The sequence below is a fragment of the Archocentrus centrarchus genome, chromosome 17, assembly GCF_007364275.1.
Source record: "Archocentrus centrarchus isolate MPI-CPG fArcCen1 chromosome 17, fArcCen1, whole genome shotgun sequence".
Taxonomy (NCBI): Eukaryota; Metazoa; Chordata; class Actinopteri; order Cichliformes; family Cichlidae; genus Archocentrus; species Archocentrus centrarchus.
This window is the reverse complement of record NC_044362.1, coordinates 9,186,135-9,201,959: the sequence shown is the minus strand read 5'-3', so window position 1 is coordinate 9,201,959 and position 15,825 is coordinate 9,186,135. Positions and strand designations below refer to the sequence as shown.

Below are 15,825 nucleotides of genomic sequence, written 5' to 3'. Positions count from 1 at the left end.
GCACCTGAGTCAAATATAGAAGTCATTAGCAGGACTCTGGAGAACTTGACTGCATACTGAGGAGGTAATTCAGCCATTTGATTCAGGTGTGTTGGATCAGGGACACATCTAAAACCTAACCTGCAGGACACCGGCCCTCGAGGCCTGGATTTGAGGATCCCTGGCCTAGATGGAAGGACATCCCAAAGATAAAGATTAATAAATAGTATTTCTTGAAATTCATGAAAGATAAAAGTTCAAAATTAAAGATTTGTCTGCAACACCTTGTAGAACTTTGTCCAATGAATGCTCATACCAAGTCACAAAAGAACTGGCTGATCCAAAGAAGCCTTTGTAAAAGTCACGTGGTGAAAAAGAGAAAATGTTTGCAGTCTTTGCTTCTCATATATAATCAAGTACTAGAAATTACAAGGTTTTTTCTTTTTTGCTATTATTCTCATAATCACAAAGCGAAAAGTAGAAATCTAATATCACGTAGCAGCTGAAGGTGCATGATTGCTTTGTCAGATATAAAATCCAATATGGCAACGTCAGCATCTAAGCTGTAGAACAAGTATTTTTCAAATCAGAGTAAAGCCATTTTTGTCATCAATTATTATAGACATAACTAGATATTTTTGTCAACATGGACAAAAAAAAAAATCAAAAATTAAAGATCTGTCTGGAACTTTCTGTAGACCTTTGCCTAATGCAGTAAGGGAGGAGCAGCCATTGATGTTAAACGTAACCTACTGTTCTTTCTCGAGAATTTGCAAAGAATAAAAGACAAAAATCAGAAACTCATCAGCAGCATTTTGTATGGATTTGCCTAATAAATACTTGCAGCAAGATTCAAAAGATTTAGTCAATAAATAAGGGAGAAGTAGTCACTGAAGTTAAACATGAATGAATGTACTGTTTATCTAAAAAAATTACAAAAATTTGTTTAAAAAAAAAATTTGGTCTGAAGCAGTTTGTCAAGCTTTGCACATCGAATACTCAGACTGAGTTTCAAAAGAGTCAGCCTAGGAATAAGGAAGGAGTAGGGATTGAAGGTAAACATCCATGTACAGTATTTATGGAACATTTCAAAAATTCATTGAACATAAAAATCAAAAAAGTCAAATCTGTCTTCCCTGTTTTGTAAAGCCTTAGCCGAATAGTGTTCGTGCCAAGTGTCAGAAGATTTCAAATATAAGAGGAGTAGCAAATTCAGCAAAATCTTGATGGACGGGCGGCTCTGTATCGGATCAGCTCCACTGTCATCAAAGGAGAGTTAAAATTGAGGAAAATGGAGGACAAAAAGTAGTGAAAGGTCTAAAAATCATGACTACAGCAGATGAGCAGCATCTAAAATAGAAAGAAATCCAGCAAATTCCTGACACAGGATCTAAGAGATGGATCGGGCCCTTCAGTCGATCCATCCACTGCATTTCTTATTATCCTAAATCAGAATGAGAAACTAACCCTGCAGTTTTCTCCACTAGCATCCCAGTTAAAAGTGAACTGATGTGGGATCCAAACTTCACCTTATTATTATTTCACTTCAGCACCTTCCTTCCCTGGAAGTTTAATTTTTTAAGCAAAGAGGTGGTGAAAAAGAGCCACTCCATGATCACAAAATATTACAACATACTGAAAGTTTTTTTTTTTTTAATTTCATGACAAAAAAATGATTTTTTTAAAAACAAGACTTGGATACATTTGAGGTAAACAGCACTACAGGCCAGGAGAAGACTGACTAACTTTTTATCATTATTTAAGAAATGACACAATTTGTACCTTCTCATTTGCCATGGTAATTTTTTTTCAATTCATAATTACAAAAAAAATCACCCACACATTTACACACACACACACACACTTGCAGTGTTGTAATTTGTCACAATCATGTCACATATTTGAGGACAAGCTTCTTGGTGAGAGTGTATTTGGGCTGTGGCATTTGTTTGGAGTGTAAATAGTCTCCTTTGCTGACTTCCCTGTTCACACGTGTCAGGACAGCGAGGATATCATCCATCTCCCGGCTGCAAGGAAAACATCAGCATTACTAGTGATACATCTTGGGAAAATCTGAAAACACCCAGCTCACATCAACCACACTCCTGAAAACACCAAAAGCAAACAGAGAGAAATGTACAGAGATTTTATGTATTTGATTTGATCTTTAACGACTTTGGAGCCTCTGAAAATGGGGGCCTATGTATAAATAATGTAAGGTGGTTTGAAAGCTCTGTCAAAAAGAAACTAATTGTTTGAACTCACCTTTCTGCTGAACTCATCAGCTGCCTGCACAGCTCTTGGATGTAGATGGATCCTGTGACTGTGTTTCGAAATGACTTGTACTCTTCCACGGTGGCCATTCCTATCAGAAAGTCTGCTTGTGAAGGCACTGCCTCGGGTGGAGGACCTGCGTCCGTCTCCAGCCCTCTTTCATTTTCCTCCTCTCCTGGCCTCAGGGTGCAGGGAACGAATCCTTTCTGGTATTGATCACCCTGACAGGCTTGAATGAAGAAGAGTTTGGGCTTCCCTGCCAAGGTCGGGGCTCTTCCACTTGTAAAGGGGAATGTCAGATCTTCCAGGTGCACTTTGTTTCCATCAGTGCCAAAGACACATCCCCTTTCTCCATGGGAAAGCACGCATACCACCTTAGATCAGAGGCAGACATATATTTTATTATGCATTATACTAACACTGTTGCCAACGCCTTAAATTTACCTGCTGTTACAATCACAGAAACATGCAGAAAAACTACATGGTGACAGTTTGAGAAATGCGCTGATCCTTGCTAAGAGCTTTATGAGAAGACTGCATATCTGTGCAGAAAATGTGAAGCAACAGCTCACTCACTAACTAAGGAAAAAGAACTGAAATGTAACACAAGTTGTGGTTGTATGGTGAAGAATTTGTAGGTCAGGCTTCTGGCTTTAGCTTCAGAGGTTGCTTTTATTCTCCACAAATACATGACAGTGGTGCCAAATCTTCTCAGGTAACGCTTTTATAAATATTCCAAACTCTCAAAGTACGTGTATCTAATATAGTATATACAGTGGTGCAACTCTTAAGGTGTAAGAATCTACTCACCAAGGCATCATCATTCTGAAAATTCCTCGTGCTAATACTTCTTATTTCATTTAGCATTGCTGCTGCAGTCAGGTTGTTGTGTATAACCACTTCAAAGCCTAAGCGGGTGAACAGTGTGTCCAGAGCATCTGTGTCACATAGAAACAAATGAAGGTATATCAGCAGACTGCATGGCGATCTGTCACTTATACATAAATAAGGTATACATGAAGACAAGAACTATACCTGCATCCTTTTGAGTTCCTCCTCGATCTTTCAGTTCTGATCCTGTGAAGATTTCATTGTTGAAGACTACACACAAACCACGAGGGTTATGAGTCAGAGGGTAGTATTCAGACTGCAGGACACAAACACAACAAACAGACCATTCATTAATGTTACTGTGCTGACTAAAGAATGAATGAAAGCAGGACTGGACTGTGACTGGACTACCAGTTCAGGACCGGAGGGGGGCTGTGGTTCTGCATCAGTGTGAATACTCCGGTTTACATCTGAAAAACAAAAGAACAATGGAAACTTGTATCTCGAATATGAGTGTGATTAAAAAAACATTAAAAACCATGAGAGTGAGTACAGGAAGAAGGAGGTGCTTACAGCTGGGCTGGGTTTCAGTTATGGACAGTTGCTCAGGGGTCCTCTGTGGGAACAAAACAGTCACAGGAGTCATCAAACTGACAACCTGCAGCACTAACTGTTGTTCAGAAACACACGCTTACAGTCACACATATACCTGGTTATCCAGAGGAAATGTGACCTCTTGTTGCAGGAAGACCCCTGTAAATATTATAATCAACTGATGAAATACACGGAAATACACAATTTAAGTATGCATGTGTTTACACAATAAAGTGGATCTCATACCTTGTGTGTACCTCTGTATGATGTTTGCCAGTTCATGATCCAACTCTGGCAGTATTTGATGCAACAGGTTTACATTTGTGTCTGATATAAAATCTGACTTTTCCATTTCTGCGAACACATCCAGCGCTGTCTGGAATTAACAGAGAAGACGTTTTTAGTTCACAGAGGCTCTGCAGTGTCAGTATACATCTAACAATGACTTCAGGTGCAAAAGACAAATCAATTTTAATTCGATACAGGAAGGTTGTATTTTAAGGCATGCAGACAGTCATTTTTATTCAGACCCTGAGCACATCCAAAAATGGCCACCAGAGAGTGTCCACCCCATATAAGTGGCTCATGCTTTATGTGGGTCATTTCTGCTGCCACCAAATCCACCACTCGATTTCCATTTGCATCAAATGCAAAGGAAAGAATATACTGAGCTGCAGCCATAGCAAGAATAACGTTTAATAGCAAAATAAAAAAACAGTGATGAATGATGCTGAAGTAGAAAAGGAATATGAAAATAGAAACAGACACCAAATTATGCTAGAAAGCTCATGCAAACAAAATAAAAACAAATATGTATAAACTATTGCAAAATTATATAAAATGAGATTTATCTTACATTAAAAAAATATTGTTCCTTAATAGTTCCATATATTACTTACATGCTAGAACCTGACAGAGGCCGATATTAGATATTTGCTGATATCAGTATCAGCATTTATAATTGGCAATAAATGAAAAAGGCAAAGAATAAAAGGGATCAACATCAATAACCATGTTAGCAGTGGTGATGTTGTATAGTTTGTCCTCCAGGTACTCTGCAATTTCCCTGTGGCCAATACAAGTTTGGAAAGCCACAAACACCAAGACCAGCTGATCCGAGCAGAGTGGATACAAGTTCATGATTTGTTGTGATAATAAAAAAAATATTTTTTAACTGCACTGTCACATTATCTTGGTATGGACTCATAAATGACTACACATAACAATGTGAGGAAAACCTGTTTATGTTTCTGTGTGACTGAAAAAACAAAAAGTATCGACCAATATTTCAGGTTTTAAATCTCCAAATATCAGTGTTGGTCTTAAAAATCCTGGATCTGTCGGGCTCATGACAAACAAATACAAATCTATTTTTTCTGCCATAGAAGCAGACTGAGAATCGGTTATTTTGCACTAACCAGCAGATCATTCAGTAAACTACGTGCTGTCACTGATCTACACTTGGCACTGAAAATGCAAAAAAAAAAAGCACAATCTACAGTGACCCCTCACCTATTGCGGGGGTTACGTTCCAGAGACCCCTGCGATAGGTGAAACTCCACAAAGTAGCGGCGCTATATTTATTTTATTTATAAATGTTTTAAGGCTTCCCACACTCCTATAAACCTTTCCGACTCTCTTACTGCAACTTGACTGATGAAGATGAATTATGTAGCTGTGCAGTACTGATGGCGATGAAGGAGATGCCAGTGAGATGAATGTACAGTACTGCACAGACAAGAAGAGCATTACAGCTCTGCTGACGGCACCACTTCATCAGGCGCGTCATCAGGTGGTGCAGTATCTTTGCCCTCGGCCGTAACTTCTATTTCCGCTAGTTATGGGGAGCTATATAATACCTATTATACCGCAAAATCCCGCGATATAGCAAAAACTCTGCAATACAGAATTAGATCTATTAAAAACAAACAAACAAACAAACAAAAAAAAAAAAAGCGATTCAGTGAAGCTGCTGTAAGTGAATCATGATATAGCGAGGGACGACTGTACTTCTAAACCACAGGCTGGTTGTTTCTGCTTGGTTTTGAATGACCATTTATTTGACAGAAGAATTGATTTAAGCTGGAGGTAAAGTTTCCAGTTAACTACACTTTGAAACTGTCAGGTGTGCTGCTAGTGCTTAATGTAGAGCACAAAGCTTTTAACTCAAAAGCAGAAATGGAAAGGTGGACTTGTGTGTTTTCACCTGGCACGTTTCCAGTTGTCTCTTGCCCACCTTATCGGTGAGCATAAATTTCAGTTTTCCAAGATTCTCTTCAGTCATATCATCATATATGCGATACAGCACCTTCCTGATGGTCAGAGCAGAAGGATAACAAGACTGACAGAGAAAAACTTTTTGGTATTACTACTATTAAAGTACAATTCTGAATGCCTTTACCTGTAGTCTGACAGCACAGGAGTAACAACTGTTTCTTTTGATGGCCTGCTGTCTGTCTCCAGGACCCTGAGGAGGTCTGCTCGATGGATGGTGTTAAGGAGTTCCTTGAGGAACAAATCATTCAGCACACCTTTTTCCTCTAATCTCAAGAACAGTTCTCTGGCATCCTTAATCTGCAGGAGAAAAAAAAAAGTAACTCTTTAGCGAATTTACATATTCAATTCAATTTTATTTATATAGCGCCAAATCACAACAAACAATTGCCTCAAGGCGCTTTAAGTTGTAAGATAAAGACCCTACAACAATTACAGAAAAAATCCAACAGTCAAAACGACCCCCTATGAGCAAGCACTTGGTGACAGTGGGAAGGAAAAACTCCCTTTTAACAGGAAGAAACCTCCATCAGAACCAGGCTCAGGGAGGGGCAGTCATCTGCCATGACTGGTTGGGGCTTAGGGGAGAGAGACAGGACAAAAGACACACTGTGGAAGAGAGCCAGAGATTAATAATAACTGGTGATTAAATTCAGAGTGGGGTATAATCAGTAAAAAGATGTGAATGAAAAGATGGGTGCATCATGGGAAGCCCCCAGCATCCCTTTGTTATGCTGCAATACAGCATAACAAAGGGATGGTTCAGAGTCACCCGATCCAGCCCTAACTATAAGTACATAGCCAACTAATAAAGACTGATTGATCATTTTTAACATTGAAGCATCAATAAATGGAAAGACTTCTTTGAACAGTCTAGTAGGAATGGGATCTAACAAACATGTTGCTGGTTTGGAGGAAGTAACTATTGAAGTTAACTCAGAAAGATCAACTGGAGCGAAAGAGTCTAAACAAATACCAGCAGTGCTGAAAGCAGCCGAACATGAAGAATAATCTTTGAGATGGTTATGAATAATTTTTTCTCTAATGTCTAAAATTTTATTTGTAAAGAAATCCATGAAGTCACTACTAGTTAACGTGAAAGGAATACTCGGCTCTACAGAGCTCTGACTCTTTGTCAGCCTGGCTACAGTGCTGAAAACAAACCTGGGGTTGTTCTTATTTTCTTCAATTAATGATGAGTAGTAAGATGTCCTAGCTTTAAGGAGGGCTTTTTATAGAGCAACAAACTCTTTTTCCAGGCTAAATGAGCATCTTCTAATTTAGTGAGACGCCATTCCCTCTCCAGCTTACAGGTTATCTGCTTTAAGCTGTGCTTTTGTGAATTATACCACAGAGTCAGGCACTTCTGATTTGAAGCTTTCCTTTTCAGAGGAGCCACAGTATGCAAAGTCGTACGCGGTGAGGATGTAAAACTATTGACGAGATAATCGACCTCACAGGGAGCAGAGTTTAGGTAGCTGCTCTGCACTGTGTTGGCACATGGCACTGAAGAGCATAAAAATGAAGGAATTAGATCCTTAAACTTAGTTACAGCACTTTCAGAAAGACTTCTACTGTAATAAAACTTATTCCCCACTGCTGTGTAATCCATTAAAGTAAATGTAAATGTTACTAAGAAATGATCAGACAGGAGGGGGCTTTCAGGGAATACTGTTAGGGCTTCAGTTTCTATTCCATATGTCAGGACAAGATCCAGAGTATGATTAAAGTGGTGGGTGGGCTCCTTTACATTTTGAGAGAAGCCAATTGAATCTAATAATAGATTAAATTCAGTGTTCAGGCTGTCCTTTTCAGTATCTACATGGATCTTAAAATCACCCACTATAATTATTTTATCTGAACTGAGCACTAAATCAGATAAAAAGTCTGAGAAATCAGACAGAAACTCTGAGTAAGGACCAGGTGGACGATAGATAATAACAAATAAAACAGGTTTTTGAATTTTCCAGTTAGGGACTAAGAGTCAGGCTTTCAAAAGAATTTAAACTTTGTCTGGGTCTTTGATTAATTATTAAGCTGAAACACAACATATGAACATGAATCTCTCTAGGGCATCACACTGTCAGTCTATTCAGTGACACATGCTGACAAAACGAGTGCAACTACAGTAGCAAATATGTGGCACTCACCCCCTCCAGACGTTTCCTGGGGACAACATCACGACATAGGAAACAAAGTTCTGCCACTTCAGAAGACCCTAGGTCCTCATCTATGCGGGACAAGGTCAGCCGGTCCATCATGGCCCAGTCCTCAGCTCACAGCAAGTTGCAGCTTTTATTGCTGCCAAAACAGATGTGTGTATGCGTTGAAGGAACCAAAATGAAAGTATGCAAAACGTCATATGTTACAAACAAGCAACTTCAAATGAATGACTTAAGATCACAGCTAGAATGCTAAAAAAGTAATAATAGTATCACGCCAGACAGACTAAGAAGCCATTACTGACCCTAATAGCACATCTGCCCTGGCTGCGGTTACATGGATAACAGTGAGATGACTGCTGGCCTGTTTTTATAGTAGCCATGACTTTCCTCAGAGATACTCTTTCTTTATAAAGCCACCCACCGCCTCTGACAGCCAGCTGGTGTCTCAATTATGATAAACTGGCACTGAGCTTAAGATTTTAGGACACTTATCTGTGAACAGCCAATCAAAAACTCACAACATTTACTACTTCCTTAAAACTGCTTATGAAAGCCCGCTTTTATTAACAGATAGTTAGTCCTTCAGATCTTTACTGCTCACCTTTTTCCTGTTGTTTCTGCCTTTATTGTGGTTACTAAGTAATACTCAAAGGTTTTTTATACATCCTGTTCTACCATTTACGGCGATGGTTTAAGATGACGTCACTTAAACGACAAAGCACGTCAGTTTCGTCTCGACAAAAATTTACTTTACGCATTTTTAAGTTTTAACTAAGCCCCCGGCAGCACTACAAAATACAGTAAAACAGGTTAACGTGACCTCACAGCCTAACTTTCTTGTTTCATAATGTAGCCTAAAGGTAACACCTTTAGTCTACGTCAGGTGAGTTAAACAACTTACCGCTGCTGCCGCTCGCCGTCAGCTCGCAGCCCCGAAGCGAAAAGACGCGTCTTCTAAAAGGAAAAAACTTTTCAGCGGCGAAAACGTCCCAAAGCAGGTTTCAGCCGCTGTTATTCCCCCTCAGTCACAGTCACTGGGCGACCCTTTCGCTTTCAGGGGAACTGCGTAACGTGTTTCGCCGGCTGTGACGGACGGGGTGCTGGGAGGATATTTAAAAAAATAAAAGCCACATTCGCTAAGAGTACAGCGAATGTGATCTGACCGAGTCATTCTCACTTTAGTGAGAAGTCCACCTGACTGTGCTAAGCCGAACTACAGCACACGCTGACACACACTTCATAATAAAATCTTTGTTTTTAGCATTGTAAACTTTTATTTTGAAGACTCACTCTCTCTCTCCGCTCTCTCTTTATGTCGGTAGAGGGCTTTGCCCAAACACGAGTAAGCCAAACTGCAGAAACTGTGTTAAACAAACCAGTTTATTTAGTTCTCTCAGTGGAAAGCTCACAAAGTTTCTGTTCCTCTCCACTAATCACTCACAATAAAAAACAAAAGCACTTTCTAAATGTCAGTGTAAGATACACTCATGAATAAACTAAAACCATAAAACTTATAAGGAGACAGTTGTGACTACAGCGACTGGGCCTCCGGGTTTGGTTCAGGAGGACAGCGAGAGACAAAAGAGGTGAAGTACTGTCTGGTAAACAGGAAGACATCGTCTGGTTTCCTCAACAACAGCAACTGCAGGAAGTCAGATACTAGTGCTCGAATCTCTGGGTGCTTTCTCAGATATGAGGAGTGGTCCGCCTTTAGCTCTTCCTGCCACAACAAGACAAACACACATTCATACTCTGTTCAGATGGTCAGTAAGGTAAGATGAGTCTGGTATTAAGGGAGTGGTTACCTTTCTGTCCAGGAACTTAGAGCGCATCTGCATGTCTTCCTCCCACACAAGAGGGATCTTCTTGAAATCTACTATGTAAACACAAATAAACAACAGCGACTGTTTCATCAGAATGCCTGTTTTGTGTGTGTGTGTGTGTCTGTGTGTGTGTGTGTGTGTTACCCTTTTCTGTCTTTGATGGCAGCTCTAGAAGCCTCATGGTGACAGGTGACCCCACCTGAACTCTGCTGGCCAGATGCCTGATCAGAGAAAATAATGAGTTAAATTAAAGGCTCTGGTTTTAACACAAAGTAATGCAGACACCATAATAACAACAGCCTGAGCTTAAAGTAATTCAGATTATTTAGTCTAACAGAACTATGTGACATATCAACAGAAGGTGAACGACAAACACTTTATTTATTTAAAATATTTACATACAGTTCATAAATATTTGAACAAAACATTTTGCTCTTCAGAGGCTGGTTTTGGTTAAACCTGAAAGTCTGCTTGACCCCCATACAATATTCCCATGATATTGTTAGGGGTTAAAGGTCAATCAGAGGTCAAAATTTAGGGCCTTCAAAAATGTATGGACATAACTGTAGTAATATAACATAACTGAAATAGTTCAGTTTCCTCTTCATAGAAACCAGGATTTCGCAAACTGCTGTCCCATTTAGTGGACATTGCTTGAAGCCCTCATAGGCTCCTGAAATCAAATACTTGAGGCAATATTATAATAATAGTATCATAGAGTATATTGATGAGGCCCTTAAGCGCTAGGCTAGTGTGTGTTATTTCTAATGGGAAAAAAAATCCCCAAATTTATTCTGCAGATTCTGCAAACGTGTGCAGCCAAAAAGCAACAGCTTTGGGTTTTATGAATAAGAATAAAATATAATACACAAGTATAATAACTCTTCTCATCCTTCTCTCTGCAGCTCATTATAACTACAATAACTTAACCAGACAAAGACACATACTACACATCACAACGGATTATAAATTCTACATTTTAAAAACCGAACAGTGTCTCATTTACAGTACTGCTCTCATGATCTTGGGTCTTTGACCCAGCGTTTCCTGTTTTCGGTAGTTAGCACTGCTGCCTCACAGCTAGAAGGTCTGGGTTTGAATCCACCTTGGCCCGGACCTTTCTGTGCAGAGTTTGCATGTTCTCCCTGTGTTTGGGTGGGTTCTGTCTGGGTGCTCCGGTTTCTTGATGTTTCTTGATATTTCGAATTGCACACCAAACCCATGAATTTTTTCCTGAATCACTCACGTGGTACGGCCGGTTTTCGAGGCTTCGCACGTCATGACACAAGACTCGATACGTGCTTCACAAAAGTCTCCCTCAATTACTCGATAACCGCTTCGAAGCCTCGACACAGAACAACACATCACTAGTTTGCAGTTTGTTTGCTCCTGTAGCCTTTGTTAACTTTGAGGATTGCTCTAAATAAAGCTGCATATTAAGTTCGAGCTTTGCCTCTGGAGTCTGTAATTTGGGTCCTCTTCCTTCCTGCCTCTCAGCACACTTTGACTTTGCATTACTTTGCAAGATTTAAATACAGTACCAGCACTGTGTGAGCTTATCAGTAATGTATGACACTGTACCACACTGAGGACCTTTGGGCATTAAGTAATGCAAGTAAACCATAAGGCAAAAACCCCACAATGATTACTGAAGCTATGCTAAGCCTTTATTTTCCAAAACAGACGCTTTCATGTCTTAATTAAAATATAAGCTACATTGTTCCCCTAGAGCAGGGCTATTCAACTCCAGGCCTCGAGGGCCGGCACCCTGCATGTTTTAGATGTGTTCCTGATCCAACACACCTGAATCAAATGGCTGAATTACCTCCTCAGTATGCAGTCAAATTCTCCAGAGTCCTGCTAATGACTCAGGTGTGTTGAAGCAGAGACACATCTAAAACCTGCAGGACACCGGCCCTCGAGGCCTGGAGCTGAATACACCTGCCCTAGAGAAAATAAAGCATCCCTGATACAATTTAGAAATCTCACCTGTACTACGCTCACCAGACATCGATCCTTTTCCACAATACTGCAATAACTCTTTTGGCCAATAATACACATTAAAAAAAAAAAAAAAAAAAAAAAAAAAAAAATATATATATATATATATATATATATATATATATATATATATATATATATATATATATATATATATATATATATATATATATATATATATATTTGCCAGCTTTTTCTAATGCTGTGGTTAGCTGTATATAAACCTGGTTTGGAAAGCTTTGGATCTTGAATGAATTAGTGTGCGCTTTCTCACTGCTTACCACTTTGAAAGTGTAGAAGTGACACTGTTGTGGTTCAAATGTAAAGTTTTGTGTAGGAAGGTAATGATAATTGTTTTGATTTGTTTGTCCTACAGTTTCTGCTTTACCATCAAATACAGTTCATAAGTCTGCATGATTGTGCAATAATATTGAACAGTCACTAATAAACCTACACAGTGCACTGACTTTATATTAAGCTCAAAGAGTCAAGCCATTGTGTATTATTGATAAAACAATGTAACTTCTAAAAACTTAGAATTCATAATCTGTTATTTTACAGAGCAGTTCTCTGTGTGTCTTAAATAATGGTTTAAGTTACAGTTGTTACAATGTGCTGTGTGATCCAGTTTACCTTCAGATAGACCCACTGGGGCAATGAGTCACACTGTAAGTAGAAAAACAGGTTGCTGGAGTTGAAGTACCCAAACATAGAAATGGATCGATATGTGCACAGAGACTCTCCAACATGTAAACTCTGACCTCATTTTACTTTGTCTGCATCTCTAAAAATGTCACAAATTTTGCTTTTGAACTTGACAGAAAATCATGTTCCACTAAATCCATGAGGATATACTTTGATTATATAACTCAGGAAGGCATCGGGACTTTGAAACTCTGAGAAGTAGACTTAAATGTGTCACACTTTTAAAAAAACATCACTGATTTATTTAATGGATAGAGCTTCAGCACAGTGGCCTCCAGAGTGGAAGGGGTAAAAGTTTGTAAGGGTTAAATGCTTAAGGTTTACAACAGTGAGTCTATAGTAGATACTCTGTAGTGCAGTATAGTAAAATGGATTTATGGATCCAGAACAGCAACAGCTCCTGAATTAAATGGACTGGTTTTCATATAGCACCTTTCTACTGTACCTGAGCCTTTGTACCTGAGCATACAAAGCACTTTATAACAACATGCCTCATTCATCCATTCTCACCCATTCATACAAGCACTTCTTTCTACACCCAAGTGCTTTCTATCTAACATCCACACACATTCAAACTCCAATGAGTGCATCGGAGAGGAACTTGGGGTGATATCTTGCCCAAGGATACCGACCGGAGCAGCCAAGAATTGAACCACCAACCTGCTCTACCTCCTGAGCTACAGTACAGCCATCCCATAACTCTTTAGTTAAAAGTCTTTATGATGACAAGGATACAGAAAGAAAAATGAACCTTGAGTTTAAGGAAAGTGTCAGAAACAATTTTCCAAGGAGCTCTTTGGTGTGCAGTCCTCCTCTTTTTGTATTGACGTTTGTTGAGCTTACCCATCATCCAGGTAGTAGCACTGCCAGGTACTGGGGCTGCCTTCTACGGAGTGAATAATCCTCTCCACCCCAAAAACCTCCAGGAGCTCAGCCCCGACCTCCAGCTGCTTCTGATCCAGCTCTCTCTGAGCACAAAAGAGGAAACAATTAGAGCTCAGTATTCAAAGAAGTCACTGATGGATTGAGATGTCTTACACAGGTGTAATGACTTACAAAGGAGGTGTGGATGATGTGTAATCCTTGGTCTAAGGAGACAAAGGTCATGTTTTCTGGCACCTTCTTCCTCAGAGCCATCAGGCGCATCAGCAGCAGGCTGGAGCCCTCAGTTACCAGCCCTCTCAGGACAGACATGGGATAGGAAATGCTCTCCTCTGTCACCTCCTGCACATGCAGTCACACACAAAAAAATGACAGTAAATTCACAACTGCAAGGAATAATTTTGTGAATTCTGATGTAACTTTTGCAAAAAGAGTTCAGGAAGCAGCTCTTTGCGGGCTGTGATATGGTTTTGTTAGTATTTTAGAGAGCTGACTCTGAAAGCAGTCAGTGTTCATCTTACCTCTCCCACAGTCGTAACCTTACGGATCACCATCTGCCCCTCACGCTGCACCATGTGACACCTCTTATCCACACTGTGGCCCTTGAGCTGAAGGAGAGAAGTATGGAAGCAAGTAAAATGTACAATGTTTTCACTGAGTGCAACTGCGGAGCCAAGAGATTTTAAAAAGGAAGCAATGACTCACTTTGACATACTCATGGTGATCTTCCTCTAGCACCTCCAGGTCAGTAGTTAGGTAGACTTAAGACAGAGTAAAAAGTATGAGGAGGAGTACTGATGCATGTCAGTAGGAAATAATAGCGATCAGTTTGTCTTTGCAGCCTCTGCTTACGCTCACCTGTCACTGTTGTCCCACAGGGACAGTCATCAATGGCTCCTTGGCTCTGAGCATGCAGCATCATACATGGCTGCCCTCTGTGGGCGAACTCCACCGCAGCATTGAACTCCCCCAGGTCTCTGCCCCCCTCTGACACAGTCACTAGCGAGTCTGCAAACACACACTTCTGCAGCTCTGCAGGCTCTGAGAAATGAAGGGACACAGAAAGTTAAGTCAAAGTGGACACTTTCACACATCTTCTCTCGTTTTACTGTTTTTAAACGATCGGCTAATATGATATTAAAGTTTACTCTCCCGTTCTTTTAAACTGGAGCAGCTCTGGATGTGGCAGCAGGTAGTATGTGAAGCCTAGATGTGAACTCACCAATGCTGGACAGGAAGCTGACAGCTGCGTCAGAGGCTTCCAGCTCCTGCTCAGCTCCTTCAGTCCCCGCTAAATAACCGACAGCAGTCTGGTCATCCAGCGCGGCTTCCATCCTTAAAGGCTCCTTCATTTACGGCACACACTCCCGGGACTGAAAGAGCAACTTCACAACACACACTGTTGTTGCGACAGGCAGGCTGTTTTGACCATTTTATAGAAAGCAATCTTGTGCCATTCTTCTCCTGCGCAGCTTCTTTTTCGGAAACGGAAGGGAAGCTGACGGCCGAATCTGGGTCGGCATGGCAACGACGCTGCGGTACCGTAAAGACCAGTGTATGTGTGCACGGAGGAGGGGCTCACGTGTGCTGCCAGATCTAGGAGCAAGAATTACACAACAATGGGGCACCATTATAATAAATATGTGCATAAACCTATAAAAACAAGGCACACTGAGGTAAAAAAAAAAGCCATGCAACTGTAATATATATATATATATATATATATATATATATATATATATATATATATATATATATATATATATATATATATATATATATATATATATATATATATATATATATATATATATATTTTTTTTTTTTTTAATTGCTAAAAATCAAAGTGTTTCTTCAATATGAGATTTTAAACTTCAACTTAGTAGGATTTCAGAAATGTACAGCAATGTTAACTTTTTCAAAACAAAACTTTCATTGAGTGTCCTTTGCAGTGGACAGCGGGACTTACTAACTCCCATTTTCAAGCTGTGCCCACACTTCAGGAAGCAGAGGGCTGAGTGAGGGAGAAAGACTTTTACTTAGACTTGTAGAAGGGGAGTCAGATTTTATAGCTGTTAGGGGATGAGGTGGAGGAGGGTCAGACGTTAGCGCAGAAAGGTGAAAGCACAGAGGAGGACAAAGTGACGTCTTCCACTGTCCATTATGGTCAGATTCTTCAAGCTTAGGCAGTCCAGCAAAGCAACAAAAAAGCTGGGATGTCCTCCTCTGAGCTTTTATCTCCTCTTTTTAATCAAAAGGCTTATGAGAAATTATTTGTTAAAACAATGTTTTGGTGT

At 39.9% G+C, this 15,825-nt stretch overlaps 2 protein-coding genes across 3 annotated transcripts; both read right to left on the bottom strand.

The window, feature by feature from the left end:
- Positions 1–1,649: 1,649 nt before the first annotated feature.
- On the bottom strand, positions 1,650–9,176 carry casp8 (caspase 8, apoptosis-related cysteine peptidase). Its single transcript, XM_030752900.1, has 12 exons — positions 9,019–9,176; positions 8,103–8,253; positions 6,080–6,252; positions 5,885–5,990; positions 3,925–4,054; positions 3,794–3,837; positions 3,658–3,700; positions 3,496–3,554; positions 3,289–3,400; positions 3,064–3,191; positions 2,245–2,627; positions 1,650–2,006 (listed from the first exon to the last, which is right to left on the bottom strand). The coding sequence occupies exons 2-12, from the start codon at positions 8,211–8,213 to the stop codon at positions 1,868–1,870; spliced, it is 1,428 nt and encodes a 475-aa protein (XP_030608760.1). The 5' UTR covers positions 8,214–8,253; positions 9,019–9,176; the 3' UTR covers positions 1,650–1,867.
- A 322-nt stretch (positions 9,177–9,498) lies between these two features.
- On the bottom strand, positions 9,499–15,049 carry catip (ciliogenesis associated TTC17 interacting protein). Of its 2 annotated transcripts, none has more exons than XM_030752427.1 (9): positions 14,751–15,049; positions 14,387–14,569; positions 14,234–14,289; positions 14,050–14,136; positions 13,703–13,870; positions 13,490–13,614; positions 10,085–10,161; positions 9,923–9,993; positions 9,499–9,837 (listed from the first exon to the last, which is right to left on the bottom strand). In XM_030752427.1, exons 1-9 carry the CDS (start codon positions 14,878–14,880, stop codon positions 9,649–9,651), a joined length of 1,086 nt encoding a protein of 361 aa, XP_030608287.1. In that variant the 5' UTR covers positions 14,881–15,049; the 3' UTR covers positions 9,499–9,648. The 2 variants fall into 2 exon arrangements, with proteins under 2 accessions (XP_030608287.1, XP_030608288.1); XM_030752428.1 differs by having other exon boundaries at positions 9,923–9,990.
- Positions 15,050–15,825: the final 776 nt, after the last annotated feature.